We start from the raw sequence: 18,558 nt of genomic DNA on the forward strand, positions 1-18,558 counted from the left end.
GCATGTTGCGTCTCATGACTCGCTATCAGCCCACTGTGAGGCTAACAATGGTCTTCTGCTTGCAGCCCTATGTATCTAAGCAGCCCACAGACAGGGAAGATATAGCAGGGAAATGTATTCAACAATGGAAAATAATATACTGGGAGGTCCCAAAGAGAAGCACTGAAAAGAAGGGTTTTAAAAAGTATATAGCATAAAAAGGGTGTAACTTCTGAAACTTAATACTTTTCCACCAAATCATAAAGGAAGAAAAATGTAGTAAAAATACATTAAATTGCCGTTTTATAAGGCAATTGTTTTTTGTCTGAGCTTCTCACTGTGTAACACTGAACATGTAGTATTGGTCAGGTTGATAAATTACTTTCCAATTTGAGCCTTATTTCATCAACACAAGAAAACAATATGATATCATCCTAAGTGAAATGAATATCAGTTCAGTGGACCTGGTCTCCATTATCAGTAGATGTGATAATGTGCCTGTCAAAGGATTTATTTTTTACTCATTCTACTTAGCATGCTGCTGAAAATGTGCACTATTTGGCTCTATCATACTAGAAAATGTAGCATGACTTAGTTTTTGTTAATCAAGAAATCATTTCAAAATTGTCTGCTTTTACTAGGTGTATCAAGACACTGATTGCAATCTTTGAGTCATATTGTCATACGAATCACACAAGCTTATCGATGAATTAGAAAATTTTATCCTTCCTTAGAACATTCAGCTTGGTTAATATACTGTAGCTGTTGAAACAAGTTCAGAAGAGGGCTATGGGGATGATTCAGGGGCTGAAGGACTTCCTGTATGAAGACAGGCTGAGAAAGCTGGGGCTGTTCAGCCAGGAGAAGAAAAGGCTGCGTGGAGACCTCATAGCAGCCTTCCAGTATCTGAAAGGGGCCTGTAAGGCTGCTGGAGAGGGACTCACCTCCAGGGACTGTAGAGACAGGACAACGGGTAATGGGTTTACACTTAAATAGGGAAATTTCAGGTTAGATATAAGGAAGAAGTTTTTTACTGTGAGGGTGGTGAGGCACTGGAACAGGTCGCCAAAAAAAGTGGTGAATGTTCCATCTTTGGCAGTGTTCAAGGCCAGGTTGGACAGAATCTTGCGCAACATGGTCTAGCGTGAGGTGTCCCTGCCCATGGCAGGGGGTTGGAACTGGATGATCTTAAGGTCCTTTCCAACCCCAACCATCCTATGATTCTGTGATACAGAATTGTTGCAGTGGATAACTGCAGTGAATCTTCTAGGGAACTGTGAGTGACTCTGAATTGGACATTATGCAGTTAATTACAGAACCAGAGATTACAAGTTACCTGAGATTTTTGACTACTAATGATATATTAATTTGCTAACTCATAAAATACTGTATAAGCATTAATAGTTTCATTAATTCACTGCTACACCTTCAGTTCATTTAGTACTTTTACAATAACCTGAAATCTGATATAGGCAATTTCAAAATTATTTAACAACAAAAACATAATTGAATTTTAAACCCTCATGAAAAAGTGCTCACTGAACTGAATACAGAATATTAAAAATTGAAAGAGCAGAAGACAGGTGAAGAAAAAGTTAACAATTTCCCACTTGGCAGTCTTAATGGAAACATGAATCAAGTGATAGGCTAAACACATTCCAAAACTGTTTTTTGAAATATGCATACAGTTTCAATGTCTATCTTGGGGTTTTCTCAAGGGCATGGTAAGGTGTTTTAATGAAGGTAATAGATGCAGGTGGCCTACACTTCCAAGTCACAATTAAAGAACTTAAAAAAAAATCTAATCCATCAGTACCGTTAATGTTCTATTCATTTTTAAATGGAGGTTTTTTTGTAACACTGCCATGATAGGAATATGTATTAAATACTACTTCTTCGACAATACTTATGATGAATGGAAGAACATTGTTCTTTTCGGGGCTGTTTGTCCCAATATCTTTTCCTGCTGCCTTTCAATTTTGCTTCTTTCATATTTCATCATTCTCTCTTTTACATTATTTTCCTGAATATTCCTGTTTTCTTCTATCTAACTTCAGAGTCATGCACACGTCACAACTTCCTTCTCTACCTTAAACAGAAGGCCAGTTTGGATGGGGCCTTGAGCAAACTGGTCTTGTGGAACATGTCCCTGCCCATGGCAGTCAGGTTGGAATTAGATGAGCTTTAAGGTTCCTTCCAACCCAAACCATTCTATGATTCTATAAAACATGCTACTCAAAAAGAAAATTTTAAAGGCATGCATGTTAAACTTCAGCCAAGCCTAAAACAGCTTAAAAATCTCTCCTATTCATCAGAGGTTCCCTAGTGGCCTACAATGGTTTACTGCTCAGACAACTATAAAAACTGAGGGTGCTAACTGTACCTAACTGCTAACCCACATGAAGGCTGTGAGTACAGTTAACCCAGGCTGCTTCAGGCAACACTACAAATATAAATAGCAAACAAAGAAATCATGTGAAACCGTGCTCCCAGGGATGCACTGATCTTTGCAGGATGGATTTATACACAGCAACATCCAAAATCTTATTGTGATACAAATTTGAACAGTGTCATCAGAGTCAAACAATAAAATGAAAATCACATTGTCCTCACATAATCAAGACCAACGCAAAAAAGACTAATGTATTGCCAAGCGACCAAAACAGATGAAAATTAAACAGCACAGATATATATAGAAGTAATGGAAACTTTAGCTGCACATGCAAGGGAGTGAGAGACAAAAGAAACATCCCATGCCAACATTTCCCATGGCACATGTAAACACAGCAATAAAGGCATACTAAGGAAACTCCTAGTTTGGTACAGTATGTCCTTGACAGATCTATTTCGGAAAATAAGAAAAAGTGACAGTTTCTATTGCATAACACTTCCGCATTGGCAAATACAGACTTTTTAGGGACTAAATTTCTAAAGCTTTAAAAAGACTAGTGTACTTAAAAGCTTCTATGCAAAAGCAGAAAAGTGGTCACTAAGCAGTCTATTATTTACTGAATGTGCTGAACAAAACTTAAATCTAAATAGTTACAGTACCCTGAGAAAAAAACTGTGCAGAAGATTGATAATTTAATGTTCAACTTTAACAATACATTTTAACGCAGAAGTATTTTGATTATACAACCTAGATTTCTTTTTTTTCATTTCCAACTTTGATCTCATTGCTTTTATAATGCTTCTTTTATATGTTCAGAAAGAAATTTTGTTTTTCCCATACAGTTTGTGAACTAATAGGAAAAGCACCTAAATTAGATTGATAACGATTTATTTTATTTTCTTTCTCTTGGTTAAACCACTTACAGATTTTGGACAAGTCACCATTTGTACCAGTCTTTGTAAAAAAATTTGATGACAGAGATCAGGAAATCATAGAATCATAGAATCGTTAGGTTTGGAAAGGACCTTAAGATCATCTAGTTCCAACCCCCCTGCCGTGGGCAGGGACACCTCACTCTAAATCATATCACCCAAAGCCTCGTCCAACCTGGCCTTGAACACTGCCAGGGTTGGACCATTCACAACCTCCCTGGGCAACCTATTCCAGTGCCTCACCACCCTAACAGGAAAGAATTTCCTTCTTATATCCAACCTAAACTTCCCCTGTTTAAGTTTTAACCCGTTGCCCCTTGTCCTATCACTACAGTCCCTAATGAAGAGTCCCTCTCCAGCATCCCTATAGGCCCCGTTCAGATACTGGAAGGCTGCTATGAGGTCTCCACGCAGCCTTCTCTTCTCCAGGCTGAACAGCCCCAACTTCCTCAGCCTGTCTTCATACAGGAGGTGCTCCAGTCCCCTGATCATCCTTGTGGCCCTTCTCTGGACTTGTTCCAGCAGTTCCATGTCCTTTTTGTGTTGAGGACACCAGAACTGCACACAGTACTCCAGGTGAGGTCTCACAAGAGCAGAGTAGAGGGGCAGGATCACCTCCTTCGACCTGCTGGTCACGCTCCTTTTGATGCAGCCCAGGATACGGTTGGCTTTCTGGGCTGCAAGATGTTTTAGCATTATTTTTTGCAAATAAGAGTTCCACACTATTTCCCAAGAGTTCAGTATGCAAACACGTGACCAACTCCTTTTAGAAAAGTAGATCTGTCAGTAAAGTCACACACTGCAGTCCAGACTGCTAAGTCCAATTTATTCTTGAGCATCACATATATAAAATAGCATCTCTGATATTTTTAAAACATTCTGGAACCAAAAGAGGATCTAAATTTTAAGTCTTGATAGTATTACATTTAGTCCTGCACTTGAATTCCAGCAAATGGCTTTATGTATGTCTTCAGATTTAGTTAGCCAGACTATTTTAAATGACAGCAGGAAATCAGATGATTTTATTTTAAATGACAGTCTGGATGTACCTACTTACAACTGAAGCATGGCAAGATTATGGTGTGGTTTTTTTTTTAAATGTGCAATGAGGCAAACATTTAAAACTATATACGTATTAAGTTTATCCATGCACAGTTTAAAGATTCTATTGTCCTTTTGGCATGAAATGAGAACAGAGATGCAATCTGGTCCTGTTTATGGGAAAATCATGGTCTAGCTTTAGCTTTACTGTCAGAACAAGAAGAAATGGCTTTTGATAAACACAAAACAGTGTCAAGTGTCAGTGAAATAATGCAAAAAGTACTGAACTTCAAATTTCTGAAGGTATTTTCTACCTACTTCATTAATGGGAAGACTAATGTGTCTAAAATAATTAAAGACACAAAAATCAATCAACATCAGATGGAAGAAGCAGGAATAAATAAATGATAGACTGGCACTGAATAAAAATTTTACCATGGTTTTTCAGTTACTGACAAGTGGGAAAGACTTTCCGTACTAGAAAGTATTTTATCAAATAAAGCATGGCAGTGACATCACTTGGTGTCTGTAACAGCACTGTTTCATACTACAGGTGCAGTAAATATTAAAAGCCCTAAGTCTTCTCTCACAGGAAAGGAAAATAGACACCCACTGTCAGCCTGACACTGTGCCTGCTTAGACCACATGGCCTCTGGTCTCCATTCCATAGCAATGCAGGATTGAAGAAGAGGACGCAGCTCAGAACACGATATCTGTGTCTGTATTTGTCATGTTCTGGGAACTGTCATCACAGGACCTTGAAATACCTTCTGTTTCCTTAACCATATACTTGTTTAATCAAGTTGCCAGTGTTGACTTCTGAAGTGTTAAATCAATTGCTGATTAGCAAGTGTGTCTGTGACCATGCATTAATCACTAAAGGAAGAGAACAGTCAAGAGACAGGAAAGCCATTTCAGCACAGCTGGCAAATGTTAAGAAAGTACATGTAAGCATCCAAATACAAAAAAGAAAGCATAAGATATGAAAATCCAAGGTACTATTTAAGCAAAACCAGAAGCAACCTTATAGTCATCTGTAGTTGGCTCCTGAAACTATTTCTTTACAAATTACTGCAATGCTAGTAATGATGGCACATATACTTTTATCACATTTACATATCAACTATGAGGGCTTAAACTTCCTACCAATTCTGTTTAAAAAAGTTTCAGAAATCACTCATATGGCACTGGTATCTCTTCATAATTCAACAGCCCGAATATGAGAGCTGTGAGGAAACCTGAAATCTGTCATTTAATAAATCTCCTTTAAATAATGGGAATGGTTATGTTATATTCACATTATGTAACAAAAGGAGTATCTGCAGGGAAGCAAGTTTTCCCATATCTAACCAAAAGTACTTAAGAAGTGATTCAGGTGAGATCTTACTCCTGATGCTGCATACTCTGCTTCATTAATGCAAGCTATTTTATTTCAGTATTTAACAAAATACTATTGCCAGATTAAGAAGTTTTACTTCTGACAAAATAGTCACAAGATAAAACTGCTATTTTTCTTTTCAAAATGGAAAATTTTGTCTTCCAAAACAGGAAGACTCAGAGCAGCAGTTACAGATATTTTTAGCCATATGGTACTTAAAAGTTTTAAATTTAAATACAGAAAAAAAAAAATCTTTCATAAGTTTTTTAAAACCAAAGTGATCTTTTTCATCATAGAAATTAGTGGAAATAGAAAATATTCTTTGTGCCACTTCTGCTCTTTTTCTAATAGGAGTTGATGTTTTGCAATCTCATTCTTGAAATTATAGTTGAATTGAATTAAAAATATAAAAACCTAATTGCAAACTATAATAGGCAATTGTCTTATGAATTGTAATTTCCTTTCATACATATTTGTTGCTCATAGTAAAAGAAGAGACAGGTATCATCAAATCACATCCACTGCTATTCCACCCACTTTGACATCTGATCCCTTTATTGGACTCAATCTTAAAAATATTTATGCTTTCTTTTCCCTATACTGAAGTCAATTCATAACCTCCCTATCCCATTTCTTCACTTATTTTCAACCTAATTGCTGAATTTATATGTACTTACTCTTATGCTACCATATTTAAGAGCTCTGATTTACAAGGTACACAATTACGCTTAAAACAGACCTACTTGAATGATGTCTCTTGGTACAAAAGTTAATAGCATTTTGTGGACACAGTTTTGTTCCTAAATTGAAGAAAGACATTTTCCTAAAAATGTGTTTGGTTTTGTCTGTTTGTTTTATTATCAGCTGCTCAACTGATTATCTCCAAGAGTACATACAAATTGGGCAACTTGTTCCAATTATTTATTCATTTATATAAATCTATTTTGTGGCAGAATTGATCTAGATATTAAATGGGCTGTTAGATTGCTCTTACTGTAATTCTAATGATGAGGAAACTCAAATCTGTGACAGGATATGTCTGTGGTTTTCTTTTTAAAGACTAAGAAGTAAATAAAACAATAAAATGATGTGTGAAAACTAACAGCTGGTACTGATTTACTATAATGCATTATTATTTTAATATTAATCATTCTCAATATTAAATAATTTTGTTGTAACATAAGTGTTATTTGAGCAATATGAATATTCATTGTACCAGTAGTAATTAACAATAAAACACCATCTAGGGAGAGTATTTACAAACGACTGTCAAACTTACAACTTTTGATCTCACCTTTTTAATAAGGAATGAGACAATACTGCCTTACAAGACAAAATAAATCACAAACTACAGGATATTTTAGATCATTATTAATAATTTTGTCACTAAATGTAATTCCCAAATTCTTCATTAATTTAAATGAAAGAGAAATGTTTCTATCACAAGAGACTTAAGAGCTTGTTTAACTGAATTCAAAGATACATTTAGTTATTGTATTCATAATTAAAATCAAGCTAGCTGCTATCCCAACTGACGAAAATTAAACATTAAAGAATTAACTAGATTGAATTTAAATCTAGCATTAAAGTTGACTACCTATCACTGAATGCTTCATAATTGAAAAGACATCCATAATTTACACTTCCACTGTGGCAGTTATGTAGTATTTATAATTTATGGTGCTCTCCTCTAGATTTTAGTAAAACAAAATGACAGTTCCTCATGGGAACAAGCGTCTAATCAGTATCAAGAGTGTGTATAGACACTCGTGAAAAAATTGCCGTCACCATTATAAACATCCTTTCACATTGCCCAAAATCTAAATCTAAACATCCATTTAAAGTGAAATGGTGTACATGCAGGGCAGGTACAAGGCAGCCCAAAATGCACAGCTAAAAAGCAGTCCATCTTTTTCTAAAATTTTTCTATATGCACATTAAGAAATTTTATTTAGTTTCAGTTACCTAATGTTGTATAGATAGAACACACTTCTAAGAAGAGGGGAGTCATTAGGATAAGACTGCAATGAAACCTGCATTTTTTTCTTATCCACCTAGATACAAGAAACTGTCAGGCAATCATTTAAAAAAGTACTGTTGTCACAATCACCTACAAGAACTGCAGAAAGCATTAGAAATTTCCAATTATGAGGAAGCCACACTTGCTCCTTTTTACCTACCTATCCATGTTAGTTCCTGAGACCTAATGACTCTTCTGAAAGACAGACAAAATTTTTGAAAACTCACTTAGCCAATATCAGTTGTAAGTAACACTATGCTTGTGACAGAAATTCCTAGAAAAATCCCAAGTAGCATTTGTGAACCAGATCCTCTAAGTGCAAAACAGACTTCTTCATCCTCAGAAATCTACTAGAATGAGTATTCGCTGGATTTAGGCAGCAACAAATAGGTATGACAAGGGGATTAAAGAATCACAATTTGGAAGTCTGCAATTTGCATTTCTCTTGGCTTGTCACAATCCTACTGTTACTTCAGTACCGCATTTCAACATACATGTTACACGATTGATCACGATCACTGGAACCAGAATGGATGCTAATAATTATTGTAACAATGATTATAAATTTAGATATAACAGTTACGTTCATGTACTTACTGGAGATGCATGTACTTGTGTTATTCTTAACTGGTTTTCCAAATCTTGAACTTTATTTTTCAGTTCTGTGTTTTCAGTTTCTAATTCTTGAATCTACAAAGTAAGTGGTTACTGCAGCAGGTATTGGGATAGTCATTCATTTCACAACAGCATCTACTGAGAGTAAGTTTCATCTGAGATATGGTGATTTAGAAGCAGTAGTTATTTGATTACCAAACAAGAATTAAATCTTGCTATCTTCCATACTTATATATTGCTTTTCTCTTTAATGACCTTGCAAGATGGCAAAACATAAAATACTGTTTCACAGTTATCACGTCTTTTTTCAGCTTTCTTTTTTTATTCTGTTGCAGTTCTTAGCAATCTGAGAATAATGCTGGAAACTATGCTGTCACAAAAAGCAAATAACAAAATAATACAGTAGCATATTATCTCTTTAAAAAACATAATTCAGAACTTACTCTTTTCTGTAAACCTGCAATTTGTTTCCTTGTTTCAACATCTTTTCCTCCAGATTCCAGAAATTTCCTGTAAGCTAAGTCAAATGCTTGACCAATTGTTAAAGTTATCTCTTCCGCCTTTACATAAAACATAAGATTGAAATTAGTATAAGAAGAATATTTTATATAATTACTTTTATTTCAGATGATCATAAAATACTTTATACCATATATCATGTTCAAAGGGTTTGCTTCATACAACCTGAAGTCAACGCCACAAAGGAGCATGGCAAACATTCTTCAGCAAAATAACTTGACAGAAAATGCTACAAAAGCAACTTAAAAGAACTGCAGATAAAGAAGGGAGACTGAATAGGCAGAACACAATTAGCTAATTTTTAGTACAAATTATGCCTCTAGCTTCTGTAAATACAGATAGCATGCTGCAGTATGTTATTTTCTGTTGATTTCTGAAGCAAATACAGGCTTTTCAATCATTAAATAAACTGTTTTACTTTTAATGGATTCATGTTTTCATATGGATGTTTTGACTCCCTACTGCTTTTAAATCTGGATTTCAAGTTACTTTTACAAGTCCGATAAAATCTCAAACAGTATGCAGTAGATAAATGTATCTCTGATAAAAAAATCTAACCAAATAGTATTTGAATCTATACATGCAAAATAGAATAATTTAGTAGTTCTATGCTGATTCACATCATATATTATGATCTGTATATACACCAGTGCAGAAAATCTACTTTAAAAGTAACAGGGGTAAAAATAAGAGTATAGGACACACAAAGGTTTCAGAAAGAAAATGCTGACTTACAAGAGGCACTAATAAAAGGTGAACACATGGCTATGCCATTTGCCTTAGAACTTTAGTAGACAAAGTAAACACAGTAATAACTTGTGGTTTTAAACAACTGGCAGGGGAACAAGAAATGCTGGAAAACATTAATCTGGCTAACACAAAACTAGAACTTTTATCTCCTTTATTGAAATGAAAACCTGAAAATTATTTTTTCTCATGAAAGCAGAGCATTCTGCCCAATGCGAGGAACATTTTTCCTTTACTATCTGTAAGAACACCAAGGGCTAGATGCATAAAACTGGTATAAAACATATGAGGCTCTCAGGCTTCTACCCATCACTACAACAGTAAAGTCATTCAGTAGAGTTGCATGAAGACCTGAATTCTACAGGAATGAGGAATTAACCCCTCTATATTTTTATTTTGGGGGGAAAAAAAAAAAAGCCACCCAGCCAACTTTATTTAAAAAATAAAATAAATAAATAAAAAAAAAATAAAAACACAAGAAATTATTTTTACCCAATTAGACCAAAAAATCCTGAACCAGTACTGCTTTAAAGAGCAACTGCTTATGTCAGTAAAAGAAAACTGTAATGGACACTGGAAGTATGCAGTCCTGCCTTCTTGGGAGGACAAACAAAAGCTGGCCGAAATAAGTAGTACCAACTGAGGTGGAATTCTTTTAAATCTGAAAGTACTAATGAGCAAAGAGTGAAACAGGAAAAAAGTACATCTAGTGAAGTATCAGGTTAGAGAGAAGAAAAAACGGTGCACGGGTCTGGAATAAAAATGGTACTAATGGGTGGAGACTACAAGGGCAACTTAAAATTATGGGAAAATATGTGGCAAAGAGGTACAGGATAGAAATTTGCAGAGAAATTAACAGATGTATATAGTAATTATGAACAATATCTACTGAAGGCACTGAAGCAATGGAGGTGAACAACAAAATTACCAGAAACTGTGAAGTAACACATAATACTACATAATTGCATATAAACAGAAGTGAATATGCATCCAAAAAAAAAAAAAAAAAATGTTTCCTTAGTATTTCCTTTGCATGAAGCTACTTCATAATAAAACAAAAAGAGAAGCTTCAGATTACAAAAAACCCTAAAACATCCATTTTTGGTGCTGATTCCACTGTTTTTATTTATTACTTTCTGCTAGAATAAACACATGACCCTGTTTCAGCTAGAATAAACACATGACCCTGTTTCAGCTGGACACCATTTTCTTTATTGCCTATCTTAATTTTTCCTGCTATTGCACATTTTTGAACAGTTGCCCTGTTCCATCTCAGAAGAGCCTGTGAGGGTATCTCAGCCACAGGATTGCAGCAATCTCTGCAAAACAGCTGTGCAAACATTTTAAGCTTGGAGGGATGAAGCCTGTTCCTTGAGAGCACTGCAGATGCTTGGCCTAGGATATTGAGCTGGGTAGTAAGAACTGTCCCAGAAAACCACCTTTGATCAATGAAAAAAAAGGCTCACCTTTAAATAAATGCATCTAAGTTAACAAGACATTATAATGGCATGAAAGACTGTACCAAAGTGACCCCAATCAAAAGGCAGGCTGTCTGCCTTTATTAACCATCCCTGGTTTATTTCGAAGCAGAGCAATCAAAGTCACACAAATTCTCTTAAAGCATCTTGAATACTTACACACTTTTCACTGTCAAATACATAGCAAAGATGCTTATTTGATTCTGAGTCTTTGCATATGAAAGTAAATATTCTCTTGTCAGTTTTATCATCAGCACAAAATGATATCCTATGGAGTTGACAGTTGTGCTGGACTTCCTGAAAATAAGAAAAAAAAAACAAAAATTTGTTTTCAAAAAATTACTGTACTTCCTCAGGATAAAGACACACAAAGTACATCTCTGGATTTCCTGATGTGCGTAAGAGCAGGCAAACTGCAGTGGCATTTCGAATGGCTCTCACTGTACATGAAAGTCCCCAAGAATGAAGCTAGAGTATAACAGAAGTTAGCAGACTCATCTCCTAACAAATGTTCCCATTTTTACTCAATGTAAGCAGGAAGTTTTTATTTGGACAGCATTTATCTGGAAGTATTTACTTGGCAGTAATTTCTGTTTTAGAAAATTTGTTTTACGGTTGATCTGTGTCTCTGTGCAATTAATTTTAGGGACTGATTCTGTAAAATACCCTGTTCTTTTTCCAGGTGCGTACCATCTTTAGATTTCATCATCTCCCAGGGTTTATTAAAATGATTTCACTGAAATAAGTGCTTGCCTTTCTATCTTTAATATAGAAATAAAATTACTTCTGTTATCCAAATACAGGAGCATAGAGAAATAAATTAGACATCTAAATAACTGCTTACTTAAGGTGCAACACAAAACAGCTTTTAAACATTATTATTTGCATATTTCAATACTATATTGCACTTTCCATTAAAAAGCATGTTCCAACTACTTAAAAAGTTGTGGTGGCAATGCTCTTAGACTGAGAGAGCTTGAAAAGACTGAAATAAACTATCTCAACTACTTTTTTCGTTGTTTTTCTTCAACAAGTCTCTTCTTGGTATTTTATTTTATTTGGCTTATTGCATGGGAAAGAAGCATTTGTTTTAAAGGAAAATATGCAGTTTAGATATTAACTGTCATCTATTAAAAAAAAAAAGAAGAAAGTTTCTGTGCAGCACTGGGGTTCCCAGATTGCTACAAACTCATAAATAAGGGCATGCCCTCTCTGCATGCAACCATTTAGCAAAAAGATGTACCGTACAGACAATCTTTTCTCCTTGCATTCCTGTTCTCAGTCTTTACAGCCATTCTTCTGTGCATCCTATTTCTCCCATGTCCCCAGATCTATCTCAGATTTAATTTCTTTCTCTTTAACAGTTGCTCTTTAAGTTACATACAACATATGCTTGTTCTGGCTCTTTTACATTTCTAGATCCATGTAACTACTTTATTTCATTTAAGGACAGAACCACTTTTCCACAATCCTCCTTTTTTGAGTGCCAGGTATAAAATCAAGTCCTGATTCATGAGCAAGCCACCTGTTCCTAACACAACTAACAGTCGTCGCATAAACCATAATAGTCATCGCATAAACCAGTATTCCTCTGTAATAATACTGACCTGTTCCAAAAACACATAGAAAAAATTACTTTAATCAGCGATTATAACATGGAATTTGAATAATTTCCCAAAGCATCTACAAATTGTGCAAAAAGAATTGTAGTTTTAAGAAATAAAGTGGGGAAAAGAAAAAGACTACTCGTACTTAATTACTATTTGAGTTGTAATAACAACATTGCTTAGAGATATGAATGTTTCTGCTCCCCTGGGAACTTTCATCCCACAGATTTATGTTAAACCCCGCATGAACAGTTAGGAAGACTAATGTATTTTGGCACTTAAAACTGTTATTTTAAAATAGTTTTTTTGGGTTCACTACCCCCTTCTGCCCTATGACATCGGGAAGATGCAAAACCTGCAATTAGTTGACATGGATATTTGTTGCCTAACTGTTGAAATTGTGGTTATATTAAGAATCTGAACTGAAAATGGATTACAAATATATATATAGCCTTGAACTAAATTTCCTTTACCTCTTCTCAAAATACCACTGTCTGAATGGCAGCAATTACTCCACAATTAAGAAGCAGTAGCAAATAGTTTATGCAAATCCAACATTCACCATACGTGTAAAAGACACGAGAGCATTCAGATGTTAAGAATTACTGACTATTGAACAAATACTTTTTAGCTTGATTATATTTATCTCATTATTCCTCTTTGATTCTGTGAGGAAGATCTTTTGCTTACTACGTAACCCCTTCCAAAATACCGGACCAAACAAAGGAACAGAAAACCCATCAATGGGATGACTTAATGCGCTGAAAAGGTGGGAATTCTCATGCTGTGCCAGATGAAAAGCCTACAGTAGTGCTTATAGCCTGCTACATGAAGTTTATATAGAAATGGGTAACACACTTGAGAAATGTACACATTCTTGGGAGGGTTGATACAACTTGAAAAATAATAATTAAAAGCAAGAAATGAAGGGGGAAAATGAGCATGTTAAGGAAAGAGAGGTGCGATTCCAAGGCAGCGGTATGAAGAATGAGTCACCGAAAACAAACTATCTCCTCATTCACCATCTGAAAAGGTGTTTATCATATGCGGTATTAGCATCTATCACAGTATTTCTATCATCCTCAGTTTTAAGGTTTTGGTGCGAAAGGATTAAAAAAATTAAATCGCACATTAGCTACAGTCTGTATTTTGGCATACCATGTAACTGGGATGTCACCCATGCCTTGTAGTAAGAAATGGTATTTTAGAAGAATTTTTCATAGAATCATAGTACGGTTAGGGTTGGAAAGAACCTCATCTAGTTCCAACCCACAATTGCTTTCATTATAATACTTTTTAAAAACAGAAAACAATAAAAACATTAAAAATCTTTAAAACAGTACTTAATTACTAGTTTAGCACAATAAACATAGAAGTCTCTCACCTTTGTTTTTGGATCTAGAATTTTTACACCATAGATTGAGATTTGTAATTCAACTTTGGGTGTCTTCTGGCCTTCAGATTTCTTGATATGTCTTGCAAACTATAACATGAAAAACAGAACAGCAACCACATTAATACTACGTTTTCTTTATGTTGGGATTTATTTTAATTTTAACTACTTCTCATTTCTTCTGAACTCCTTCCACCTGATACTGTTTCTTCCTTCCTTCAGAAAGCTCTTACAAACAACATCAACCATTCCCAAAGTCATAGGCACAGAACAGCATTTCTGACTGCACACTAACAAATATTCCTGTAATTCAGGAAGAAAATTAAAATTACTTAGCTGATTCTCTTGAAACTTTTATCTGGTGTTTATGCACTTAATTTAAGCTTTTGCTTGAGACTTCTAGGAGAACAGGAGAAACATTAACACCTTCAGACAGTTTGCCAACTGTGTGGTTGTTGAGCAGTGAACACTTTTATGCTTTCCACATCCCACTGTTTCTACACTCACTTCTGTGCACACGCATACAGGGTACTTCCCATATGGAACTTCCCATATTCTCTAAGGAAATCAGTTCTTTTAAACAGGTGAAACTGCTGCAGCTGTCAACACCTAAGAAATATTTGATTTCTTCTACCATATTCTCAAGATTTATTTCATAACAGTTCACTACACAGCTAGACACATGAGTGGGTCAGGTTATGTGTTCTATTCAACTCATTTTCCATCCTTTTGTATCTCCTCTTCTAGTAGCTCGAGTTGACCTGTCTTTCTCTTGGGAACACTGCATCTAAAGTAAGCAGAATACCTAACATTTGCTACTGCATAACAGTTAAGTGTCATGAATTTGGGGAACTTTCTTACCAGAGATACAGAATCGTTCTGTATTTTGCTCTGTTACCAGCCCTTTTCTTCAAAAGTCTCTGACACCCTAGAATGCTATTTTTAAAAGCATGAATAAGGATGATGGTTCACTGATGGCCAGAGGAGTTGGGGTCTCTGCTTAACAGCTGTATGTTTGAACACACTGTCCTCAAACTTGCTCCTACTCAAGTATAATTGAGCACATATTTCACTATCAGTACAAGTTAAATATATAAAGAGCCAGTGAATACAATGACTTTTAGTGGCATAAAGAGTCTGGGACATCAGCAAGGGTGTTCATGTATTTTTAAGAAAGAATACCGAATTACCTGATTGTGATTATCAAGTATTGGACTGCAGCCAACTGATACCTCCCCCATAAATGCCTAAACCCCTCATTTTAATTGATTATTCAAGTGGTAACTGAGGGTTTGGGGTTTTGCTCTGTCATTATTTCTATGCCAGTATAGTACTTGGGAAGTCTTTCCATGAACTCAATTGCTTTACAGAATATGACTGACTCCATCTGTTTTATTTCATTTTGCTTGTAGGCAGCTCTATTCATGGCAAATTATTAAGTGGTTTTACAAACCACCGTAAAAGCACGCAATTAACCTGCTTTTCCCTTCCTCCCAATTTTACTCCTCATTTTGAAAGCACACTTCTTGAAAATTTTAGTAATTAAACATTAATTTATAACTAATCCCATTAACTTCATATAGTAACATAACCTATCTAGTTTACTACTGATTAATGTATCACGTGAGCTGATACAGTTTGACAGGCTTCACAAGTTAGTTAAAACAGAAACCAAACAAACCAACCCAAACAAAGCAGCCCACCTAAACCACTCCATGCCATTCTCAAAACCAACTTAAATCTAAATACCCGTATTACATTTCAACAGCTAGAACACTACAGTCATTAGCCAGACATGACAACTCACTAGTGAAAAAACAACCAGTCAAAAGTCAAGCAAATCTAACATAACTTGTAGTTTTTCTAATGTTTTTCTACATACCTTCTAGTTTTGCCTCACTTCAGTATCATATGAATACAGCTCTTGAATCCTCTTCCTTTCCTATTTATCTTGAAGAATATTTCTCACATATTTGGCGTATACTTTTAATACAGTTTAATGGCTATTCTGATCCCTTTATTTTAATTGAGGAGGGTCATCTTACAAGCATCTTTTTATAATAAAAAAAATAGTTATAGAAAATAAAATTTAAAAAAGTTTATCACTTGTTTACAGGCATTATGGCCAACAACTTCTCTTGACCTTCTAAGACAATTCAAATTTGCTACAGAAAAAAACATAATTTTTCTTTAATAAAAATTACTAATTAAAAATCCCTCAAAATGTGACTTAAATATTATACCAGCAGTTTAACCTGTTTTATTCTTAACTCTCCACTTTAAAAAATAGGAAAATAATAAGCCAATCAATGTTTCATTAGCACAGATATTTTTTCCAAGATTAATATAAAACTAAAATTGTCTCCAAGATAATTTTTGTATGTTTTTTCAATACCCCCACTCTGTCAACTTTCTTTTCTGATTTGTAATTTGATTAAGTCCTTTTACCGGATAAAACTTTGAGGATTTATATAGTCCTTTCTCATAGTACAACAGGGATCTTTGCTTGTCTTTCTTTGCTATGCATTAAATGGAATGACCACAAAAACCACAGATCACCTGGACAGTTTGGGCATCTCAATTTCCAATGTACTTTAGAGTGTACAAAAACATGACTATACAACAGATAACCCTGGGGCAATCTCAGTTTGAAACAGCCTTGTAAGCTGAATGAACTCTGGCTTTTTTTACAGTGCCCCTTTAAAACCAGAAGCTCACAAATATTTTGTGCAGTAACAGAGGAGGCATAAGTAATACTGATTTTACTGAGTTAAAGACATAGTATATGTTTAGAATAATGCTTGGTTTTCCAACTGTAATCATCTTCTCAGAGTCCCCAACAGCTCCATGAGAACTTTTAAAAGTAGGTCTGAATAAACTGCATGAGTTTTAGAACAGCTGGCCAAAGCTTGCTCCAAGTAGCCAAGAAGTCTTACAAGTGAGGAAGTTCCAGAAGATATTCCTGTGCCAATACTAAAAAAAAGGGTAAACAAAATAGCCCTATCACATCTCCTTCTCAAAAGGCTTAAATCCAGTTCAAGAACCGGAGAATTCAAGTGAGATATAATTAATGGTGATCACTATGGGTTTTACAAAAAATGCAGCTTGTCAAAATAGGCAAAGCAGTTGTCTGAGTTTTGAATGCTGTTATATTTGGGAAATGAAGCAATACAAAGAAAATATTAGTTAACTTAGCTACATTAGCCTCCACATGCAGTTATAAACAGGAAATTGTCACTGGGAAGATATGTTTCTAATGTATTCCAGCAGGGTTTATTTCTTAAGCATGACATTACTGAACAATGACCAGAAGGAAAATAATTACGGATAAAATCTGCAGGCAGAAAAAACTAGAGGAAAAATAAGGAGAAAAGTAACTCATGAACTGAAATCTAAACCATTACAGAGGAAGCTTGCAGATCATGAAAGCTGATGAAGGGGCAAATAACAGAGAAAATACCTTACCAGCCAGACCACCACAAATTGCCTGTATTGCAAACAAACCACCTCTGTTGCAATATCAATTTTGCAAATTATACATATGGGAACAAACTTGTTTTCTTGGAAAACCACCCTGTGAAGATGAAAATTAAAGTCTTGATGTCATGGTAGGCTTTCTGCTAACTGTGGACCTGTTCATGAAACTACAGTTGGGAAGATTAATGCAATCCTTGGATATTTCAAAACCATCCTCAAGAAGATAAAAATGGCTGCACTGAATTGGCTGCTTGTGAGAACTGACTCAGACTCTGTGTTCTGAGGTTTTTAAATGCAGAAGGATTGCAATTGACAAATTGGAGAAAAACTACAGGATATTTACAAAGTGTTAGCAGAGGACTGGAAGCCCACTTTATAAGAAACTCCATCAAATCAAAACCAAGCTAATGGAGAAAGAAAAACACGGAAGAATCTCTTCAACAGAGGCATCTAGAGAGACAAATGAACTTTTTAATCAAAGGTTTACTAGGATACAGTAACTGAAAAGTACACCTAGATAGATTTAGAAAATTGGATGCAGTTACTTTTCATGCTTTTCCTGCCCACTCCCTCTTCTGTGTAATAACACAGAACACAGAGATACTGATCAGTAATTTCTTTTATATCTGCCTTTCTCATGACAATGCCAAGTTTGGCTACCTCCCAGACTTGTGCAGGGTATGAACAGCAAATCCTAAACTTAGTCAGGTATCAGCCAATTTGCTTCCTTTTTCTTCTATTTTTTCTACTACTTCTACCTGAACAGAATGTGAGGGACCTCTGGACAGAGGAGATAGAGGAGATGTACATGCATTTTCTTCCCCTTTCAGCACACATTTGAAACAAAGTAATATTTGTAGCTTACACAGTAACAAGATTATTTAAGAGGGTAAAAATCTCTATCCTCCCATTGGCATCAAAATGGACAAGGATATAAAATTATAATGAATCACAACATGGCTTGGGAAGAGATACGATGT

At 35.1% G+C, this 18,558-nt stretch overlaps 1 protein-coding gene across 6 annotated transcripts in view; it reads right to left on the minus strand.

The window, feature by feature from the left end:
* GULP1 (GULP PTB domain containing engulfment adaptor 1) overlaps positions 1-18,558 on the minus strand; it is a 156,002-nt gene that overhangs the window by 19,146 nt on the left and 118,298 nt on the right. For all 6 annotated transcript variants that reach the window (XM_061457886.1, XM_061457850.1, XM_061457860.1 and 3 more), the window contains 4 exons: positions 14,093-14,191; positions 11,261-11,398; positions 8,801-8,917; positions 8,340-8,432 (listed from right to left, as the gene is read on the minus strand). In XM_061457886.1, coding sequence (XP_061313870.1) covers positions 8,340-8,432; positions 8,801-8,917; positions 11,261-11,398; positions 14,093-14,191 — 447 coding nt within the window. The remainder of the gene's footprint in view (positions 1-8,339; positions 8,433-8,800; positions 8,918-11,260; positions 11,399-14,092; positions 14,192-18,558) is intronic.

Source organism: Pezoporus flaviventris, unplaced genomic scaffold, assembly GCF_033815535.1.
Source record: "Pezoporus flaviventris isolate CSIRO_AGI_PZ_B2104156 unplaced genomic scaffold, CSIRO_AGI_Pfla_v1 ptg000001l, whole genome shotgun sequence".
NCBI classification, from domain to species: Eukaryota; Metazoa; Chordata; class Aves; order Psittaciformes; family Psittacidae; genus Pezoporus; species Pezoporus flaviventris.